This window comes from Zerene cesonia, chromosome 27 (assembly GCF_012273895.1).
Source record: "Zerene cesonia ecotype Mississippi chromosome 27, Zerene_cesonia_1.1, whole genome shotgun sequence".
Classification (NCBI taxonomy): domain Eukaryota; kingdom Metazoa; phylum Arthropoda; class Insecta; order Lepidoptera; family Pieridae; genus Zerene; species Zerene cesonia.
The window spans coordinates 1598705-1607876 of NC_052128.1; the positions used below are offsets into that span (position 1 = coordinate 1598705).

General features: G+C 36.3%; 1 protein-coding gene across 1 annotated transcript in view; it reads left to right on the forward strand.

Annotated features, from left to right (window-relative positions):
* LOC119837498 (cleavage and polyadenylation specificity factor subunit 6) overlaps positions 1–3849 on the forward strand; it is a 16632-nt gene extending 12783 nt beyond the window's left edge. The window contains exons 10-14 of the mRNA XM_038363096.1: positions 45–311; positions 458–663; positions 1115–1162; positions 1578–1676; positions 2091–3849. Coding sequence (XP_038219024.1) covers positions 45–311; positions 458–663; positions 1115–1162; positions 1578–1676; positions 2091–2274 — 804 coding nt within the window. The 3' untranslated portion in view covers positions 2275–3849. The remainder of the gene's footprint in view (positions 1–44; positions 312–457; positions 664–1114; positions 1163–1577; positions 1677–2090) is intronic.
* Positions 3850–9172: the final 5323 nt, after the last annotated feature.

The window sequence follows — 9172 nt, forward strand, 5'->3', positions numbered from 1 at the left end:
TTTTATTATTGAAGCATGCTTGACATTATATATATTTCCCGCAGACATACCCAGCGGGCGAGGCGCGGGCGGCGCACGCGGCGCCGCTGGGCCCGCACGCCGCGCACCCCGCGCACCCGGCGCACGCCGCGCACGCGCCGCACGCGCCGCACCCGGTCATCAGCGAGGCGGAGTTCGAAGAGGTGATGAGCCGCAACCGCACCGTCTCGTCCAGCGCCATCGCGCGCGCTGTCAGCGACGCGGCCGCGGGCGAGTACGCCTCGGCGATCGAGACGCTGGTCACCGCGATATCGCTCATTAAGCAGAGCAAGGTGAGTTCTGAGCTGCTTACTTAGGAATTTGATGGGTATATAACATGGCCTTTATGTAATTATTCTAATTTGTTATTTGTTCGTTTGGTTCAGATTACTTAAAGCATTTGAATAGACTACAGTCTACACTATGACTATAATCACAGGTGGCGCACGACGACCGCTGCAAGATTCTCATTTCTTCCCTCCAAGACACGCTGCACGGCGTCGAGACGAAGTCGTACGGCGGCGAGCGGCGGCGCTCCAGGTCGCGCGAGCGGGACGCGCGCCAGCACCACCGCGCGCCGCGCCGCCGCGAGCGCTCCGCCAGCCGCTACCGGGAGCGCTCGCGGGACCGGGACGAGCGGGACAGGTAAATACGTTAAGCTGGCTCCAGGATCTCGCGGGCCGCCTCCTATTGGCTCTCGGCACGACTCTTGACGAGTGCTAGCACGGTATGAAACTAGACAGCGTTATGGGAGAATTTTTTGCGCTGTATGCAACTACACTGCTATATTAAATATTGGTATAGGAAAACTTGACTGCACTTATAAATCACAATACTTATTACTTACACTATAGTACTTTAAAAGTACTGAAACTATGTTGCTCAAAACGACACTACACTGCACCACACTTCATTATAATCCACTCTATAGAACAAATGCACATCACAAGAAACTATAACATTACACTTTTTTTTAAATATATTCATCAAATATGCAATGAGATTAAACCACAATGCATTTTCTTAGGTTTGCGCACCTTGATAAATAATAATAATATTAAACAAACATTTTCACATAGATGATTGTCTATTGCAGGTATAGGGAACGGTCGAGGGATCGTGACCGTGAGCGCGACCGTGACGCGTAAGTGTCCTCAACACTGCATGTCGATATATACAAGAAAATGATTAATATTATAAGCTTTCATCTTGCTGTTTATTGGTTTAATTATAAATAGTTTTCATGGTGCGTTGTATCATTATTGGGCTTGCCTTTTCTTCAATAGTTTATATATGACGATAAGATCACATTCTACATGTGATATAATTTATCATGAATCAGACATGAAAACGTTTACAAGTATGATGATGCTTCTTAACAGGGTACTCACTTTTCATCATTATAGTTATTAATCTCTGCCAATATGCAATTATACAGTGCATTTAAAAATCGCAAGACTTTTACTAACTAAAATCACAGAGGCAATAATATTCATAAAATTAATAACTTCATTTTTGATAAAATGGAAGCAAATATATAAATGAAGGGAAATTCGCAGGTATTACAGGGACTATCGTGAACGTGAACGCGACAGGTCCAGATCTAGGGACAGGGAGCGCGCTGACCATTATAACAGGGGACACAGCCGGGAAGAGAGGTAAGTCAAACTTAGCTTGTACATTTCGTTGTTAGCTAAATTAACTTGTAAAGTTAACACTGCCGAAAGAAATATTATTTAGATGTAATTTATCACCAGGCTTGTGTAGAAAACATGTATCTTGTAGCCATCAATTCTGTAGTCGTCCAATTTGAAGGAAATTCAATTATGAAGCTGAAGAGTTTGTTTGTTTAAACACACTAATCTCAGGAACTACTGGTCCAATTTTAAAAATTCTTTTGTTAGATATGTACCACGCTATATGTACCACGGGCGAAGCCGGGGCGGATCGCTAGTAATAAATAATTTTGATAAATTACTGAAATATGAAAATATTTAACAACTGTAATAAGATTAAAGAGCAAAAAAAATATTTAGTAACCACCCAAATAACGTATTTTTGTATATTGGCAGACCGCGCAAATCTCCAGTAGAGCCGGCAGCAGAAGCCGGCGCGGGCGACGCGAGCGCCAAGAGCAGGACGGCCGCGGCCCCGTACTACGACGAGCGGTACCGCGAGCGGCGCGACCGCGACCCGCCGCCCGCGGATCGCGACCGTGACCGCGACCGTGACCACCGCCGCGACGCCAGGCACTAGCGGCCGGGCGGTAGTGGCGCAGTGGAAAGCGTGACCGTGACCACCGCCACGATGCCAGACACTAGCGGCCGGGCGGTAGTAGCGTAGTGGGAACCGTAACCGTGACCACCGCCGCGACGTCATGCACTAGCAACCGTACTGGGGACCGTGACTAGGATATATTATAAAGCTATACAGTTAATGCCGTTTCTATATTCAATTTCTGTTTTATGAAGAAACATTAGTACCGAATTTTTGTGCCGCGACCGTGACCTTAACCACGTTATTTGTGGCGTAATTTAACTGCTATGGTGTGGGTTTTTTTATGTGAGGACCGTGACTAGATTAAATTGACCGGATTAGGATAAGCATTACTAGTTCTTTTGATTGCATTCTATTTTCTGTTAAATTTCACGTGTGAAGTGAATAAATTTCATAGTCATATCTAAAATAATTTGAACAGAGTATTTACATTATCATTATTAGTTTTAGATTTTTCAACATGTACATTTATATCGCCAGAAATATGTTAAGTCTCCTAGTTATTACTTTCAGATATATCACCTGTGGCAATTGAAATGTTGGTCCTCAATTGGTTGATTGAATACAGGAAATATATGATATATGTACATTACTTTAAAAATTAAATCTAGCTAACTGACCTCTTTTAAGAGAACCTTGACGTCGATCTGATTTTCACTATGAAATGTAACTGGGAAAGTCAATTACTTGAAAATTTGTAATATAAGGCTATCCCTTTCACTCATTGAAACGTACGCTGTGATAGAGGATAAGGAGAAATATCACTCTGTCATGAATATTGCAGTTTCTATACAAAGTCATACCTCAGGGACACGGCGGTTAGGTACAAATCAGTGTTAATATTTAAATTAAACCCGTTTGATAATATTTACTACAACTAATAATATTATGTGACTGATAGCGACATAAGTCGTAATTTGTGAGGTTAAACTTTTCGTTGGGGTATTTAACCTTTAATGTTCATTGAACATATATAAAAATTTGTATGATTTCAATTATTATTTCAAATTTAGGCTTCCTTTATAATATTTTATGTCATTCAGATAAGTTTTACAAAACAATAATAGCCTCGTAACAAATAGATCAAACGAAAAGTTAGTTTAGTTATTGCAGTTTTCTTTTGAGCCAATATATACAAAAAAAAAAAAAAAATTACATGAGGTATTGAAGATAGGAAATTATTTTTGTTTGGAAACTACCAACATTCCAACATTTGTAGTGTAATCATAAAAAATAATGACTGTGACTAGATAAAAAGCAATGTAACCAATTATTATAATATGGTGCATATAAACAGCTGTTTTTATAACCAAATATTTATAGTTATTGGTTACGTCGCTTATAAAATTTTGTCTTAGCGTTAATACAACCTTTGTAATACGGACCGGACCTATTTATGAAAATTCATTGTAGTTAAGAATATTTTGTGAAACATTACTCCTTGTATTGTTTTGTTGAATAAGTACTAACTTTGTGTAAGATAGACTGTAAGGTATGTATGGATTCGTTCTATACTTGAAGTATGTAATTTGAGGAATAAATTTATGAAATTTTTGTATGTGTTTAATTTTTTACTGACTTTATGGTTTTGTGGTGGTTGTGAGTCATGTCCCTGTGTCGAACGAAATGTCTTGGTTATTAAAAGAAAAGTACATGTTGCTTCGAAAAAAAGGATGGAATGGTCCTGCCGCTTTTTTGTTTGCACGACTGTTTATTTGATTGTTTTAACGACCTTTTTCTCCGAAACTATTGTGTAAGTTAAGTTAATAGATTTTTTTCCATACCGATTATAATAATATTTAATAGTAGAATATATTATAAGAAAGACCAGTTGTAGGTAAATATCTTACAATCAAGACTTCAGACAAGATTGTATATCACTATAGAGACCGGAAAGCGGTTTGTTTTTTATCTTTGGCACCTCGTTTTGTTTAAATTTGATACCTATCTATATCATTAGGTCTTAATATCGCGTTGTTACCGACAGCATAAGGGGTCTAATAATAAAGTAGGTATGCAATTTTTTTTTGAGAAGTGGATGTTCATGATTTTCAACTAGCGGCTTGCTTTGACCAGTTTTAAGGGAAATGAATCAAATACTATGGAGTACCAATGTAGGTTTCTGTTCGTCCATGTATGTCAGTAAAATATTTTCATAATTGGATCAATACGTACTAAGACGACGGGAATAAAAGGAAAAGACTGGACGAGGTGAGGAAGAGGATATGAGCCTCTGGCTCTCCCAATCACCGTGCGAAACAGAAGTATGCTACTATTTCACACTGGTCTTCTGTGCGGGTGTGGTACCTTTCTCGATGTGAGATGGTCCAGTTTAAGCCGAAGCGTGTTCGACCCCCTACACCTAAGGCGTACATTAGCTGTGATTACAAACGCATAATCGATTAATTATTAAATTAACAGTAAGTACAGTTCGTTCATTGTTAAAATTTTATATTCAAGATTCGTTTCAAACCATGGAACGATTACCAAAAGCCTTGTAGCAATTCCTATTTACATTGAAAATCTTCTAGACTCTAGTAAAGGGCCTAAAAGAACTATAGATCTATTATGATATAGCTGGCACGAACGTGTAGGCGCGCGCCTCAGGGTTCAATCATCGGACTAAAGAGATTTTATTGGGACTGCTATTTAACGTAGGATAAAGGGTTATATTTACATGAAAAATCTATTTTGAATCGCATTAGATAGGTATATACAAATTATATAGCCTACGAGTTTGTTTTATGTAGTCTTTATATTGTATAAATTACTAACTGACGCCTGCTTACTTCGTTATAATCACAAACAAATAAAGTCTATATCACAGGAATAAAGCACTGAACAATGAAGTAATGTTAGACATTATTACAGTAATAATTGAGATTACTTCGTACCAGTAACTAACTTTAACCTTCTTCATTATAATGTGAGTATGTGTAGATTAAAAAGTTTATTTTATTGATGTACATACCGTAGGGTAAGAGTGTTCAACTACAAATCGTGAGGTTCGATTCCGGAATAAATAGTAAGAGGCAACCTGTTAAATTATTTGATACTATAGTAATAAATATTTTTGTTAGCATTCAGATTGAGATCAAGAGTATCGTAAACTTGCGAAGTTCTTCCGAACACCAATTTTATCTTAAGAGTTTCGAGTTAAAATTCTTGTTGTTGACCTTTGCAAAAGGGATTAGATTAAAAAAGTAAATTACAGATCGCCCTGTATCTCTGGTCAAAGATAATATAATGCTATACAGTATACCTACTAGCTACGGTGAAGAAATAATCTACACGAAATTTTTCTCCCCCGAGACTCGAATTATAAATTTATGCAGGATTAAGGGTTAAAGATTTAAATCATTTAGTCGGATTAATAAAACAAAATATGAGCCTCACGCGTTTTATAAATAACCTAAAATAGCTAAGCGTAGGTAGGTTTCCTAAAATATGTGTATCCTTATATATTATTACATAATATTACTTGAATCATAATATACATTTCTTTTGTTGTTTAAATTAAAACGTTTACTAGTAATAATATTCAATCTATGAAACACTATGACCGTAATGGCGATAGAAAAATAATTTAAATACACTGTAAAAAGACTGTTTAAAAAATCGACACATTCAATTTCTGTGATTAGTTACAACAAATGGGGACATCCAATATCTGGATGGATATCCAAATTGGGTTAAATGCAAAATTTCATACAAATTTGTTACGCTTATCAATGATCGGTGACAGTGCAATAATTTCACGAGCTTACTTTATTAATTTAATTAGAAATGCTCGGATTAAATCATTACGTATACAGTCTATAGGAGTAATTTATACAATTGAGTCGATTTTATATTTTATTTCTTTTTTAGTTCTTTGAAATAATTAAATTAATCAGTGTTGGCTTAGTGGTGAGAACCTCGGACTTCAAAAATCGATAAGTCGGGGTTCGAGACCGGGCGAGCGTGCAGGAAATAAAATGATTTTTCAATTTATCTGCACATGTGGACAACATCACCACTGCTTAAAACGGTGAAGTTAAACATCGTGAGGAAACCGTCATGTCCAAGAATCAAAAGTTCGACGACATGTGACATCTGCCAACCCGCACTTAGCTAGCGTGGTGGATTATGGCCTGAACCCTCATAGGAGGCCTGTGTCCCAGCAGTGGGAACGTGTATGGGCTGATGATGATGCTCAAATGAAAGTCATAACTTGTAAGATTCATCAAGATTGAGCCCTATTGAATTAAAACTAAAAAACTAAAGAAAACTTAGACATTTACAGTTTTTTCAAACATAATTTTTTGTTAAATAAATCCAAGGTTTGAGGCGACCATCACTGATGGGTGTATTGTATTGTACAAGTTTTCTGCCCATGGCTTTGCCCGCACAGTTGCGTTTTTTAATATATTTTAATTACTACCGTGGTATTTTTGGGACAAGAACTCTTATGTTGTTTTGATGGACTCATACTATCTCTGTACCAAATTCCATCAAAATGGATTCAGTGGTTTATGGGTGAAGAACGACCGACTCACGGAGTTACATTCGTTTATAATAAATAGATATTAGTACTGAATTTGATATTGTGGTGGTGACCACGTCATCACGTGGGCCTGATAAGTCATTTTGATCTTCAATTTAGACGCGGCCGACAATGTCGTAGGAGCGATGATCGAGTAATAGAGGTATATTTAAAAAAATAAAAGTTTAATTATTTTATAATAACAGTCTACCCTACGTAGATTAATTTAAATTTGAACACAAGCCTTAAATCGACACGCGCTTTTAGTGTTTGTAATAAATTATGGAATACAATTAAAATTTTAAGACGGTGATTGATTGCAGTGACATTGTAATTAAGAGTTCTTTGCACTTTGCTTAGATGCTATCGGTTTAAATATAATTGATAATCTAAAAAATATATATAAAGAGTTGACAATAGTACGTAGATTAATAGGGACAAAATGACATTTATGGAATAATTGTTATCGGCAGTACCATTTCTCAAACAAAATGAACGTTTTCGTACCCTTAGCCTCACCTTCAACGCTAAGTGACATCTATTGAAATCGAAACAACGTCAAGTTGACATATTTAATTTCCCGCGTCGACGAAGTGGACCAATAATATGAATTCAAATTTATTGCCAGCCTTCAGCTGTGATGAGGTTTATTTCCGTACCAAGCAATGTCAATAGGGTGGGCAGTAATTAAAACACAGATGATTGGTAAAACCGAAATAAATATTTAAATTGGTTATTATCTAGTTGTTTTAACAAAGAAAGAGTTATTTCGTAATTAAAAACACGTTATTGTTTTCTATAATCGTAGCGATCGGTAAAAGTTATCTTTTTCCATTAGTTTATTAAATAACGTTAATTAAATCAAAAATAATGTTAGTAGACAAAATTCAGTTGTTTGTTTGTTTGTTGTTTTAGTTTTAATTGGGCGTTAAGTGAGCACGTGTAAAAAGAAACGTGTCTTCGCTCAAGCACGTGTCACTTGCGGATATTCGCGTGACTACAATTGATTAGATCCTGAAAGTCAATCAGAATTCTCTTTTACAATCGCCTACGCAGCGGTTCGGCTTGATATAGCACTCACGTGTTTTCAATAACAGGCATTGCGTCCGGAAGCTGTATGACAATACATACGTAAACAAATATTGCTAATACATAGCACTTATAAATATTCAATCTGGAACATCTTAATTTGTAGTTCCTCTCGGGACTTAATATACTGATAAGTTGTTACTTTTTAAACAACAATATGTCGTAAACGTATTTAGATAGATGTAGGTGTGTGTGTACTGTAAACGGTGTAAACTAGACATGAGGTTGAGTGCAACACAAATTTCAATTAATAATAATTAAGGCGCTGTTTAAGAAATATGAATCTATCACTATTTCTGTTTTTCATTATAATAGTATTATGTTATCTGTGATAATAGTATATTTTTTTAGTATGTTGTCAATCAGTTATCAGTCGTATATCATTAAAAACATAATTAATTATGATTATATAGAATAATCACAATAAGTTCTCAAGCATCTTCAAGTTAAGACCATTAAAGAGAACTGTTAACAGTCTTAACCCAAAGAGAATAATTTCACACTTATTCTAAACCAAAGTATTTAGGTACCTCAAGAACCAAGTGATGCGCTTCTTTTATTTAAACACGCTTTTATTATGTGGTATTTATTTAACCTGATCATGAGTAGGATTGTAAAAGAAAGACACGAGACAACTTGTTTCTGTACCATGTTTGAAAATAAGCTTATCTTTATTATGCACTAGAACTGACATGGAAATATCACGTGGTCTGTCAGATGGTGAGCGAGTCGAACGGAAATAGGATCACGAATATCTGCGCGTGAAAATTTCGCTAAAGTCGTGTACACTCAGTGTCTATTTCCTATAATAAACTAAATATACAATGCAGAATTTCGAGTATCATCACATGTTATAGCTGTATTATATTATTAACTTATTATTCAGCATATTTTAGATGGAATCTTCAATAAATAAGCATTATTTATATTTAAAACAAGAAAATCGATTGAAAAGGTAGTGGTTGTTATAGTGTTCTGATAACTGATGGTTAATGTTTATATCTAGTATAGTATTGCATTATCTGTGGTCAGGAATGTGGTCAAATATTATCGATGCGGTGGATGCAACAAACCATTATGGTTTATTGAGCACCCGCGCCCTATTTCGGCTGACGGAGATCTTAAGTTCTATTACAAAACATACAATATACTACTTAACCGTTTTTTATATCTCAAATACAAATACAGTCAAGAAATGGGACTATCGATTAATAAACCCAAAACAAAGCTGATGTACGTCGACCGATTCGCAACGATTCCCCG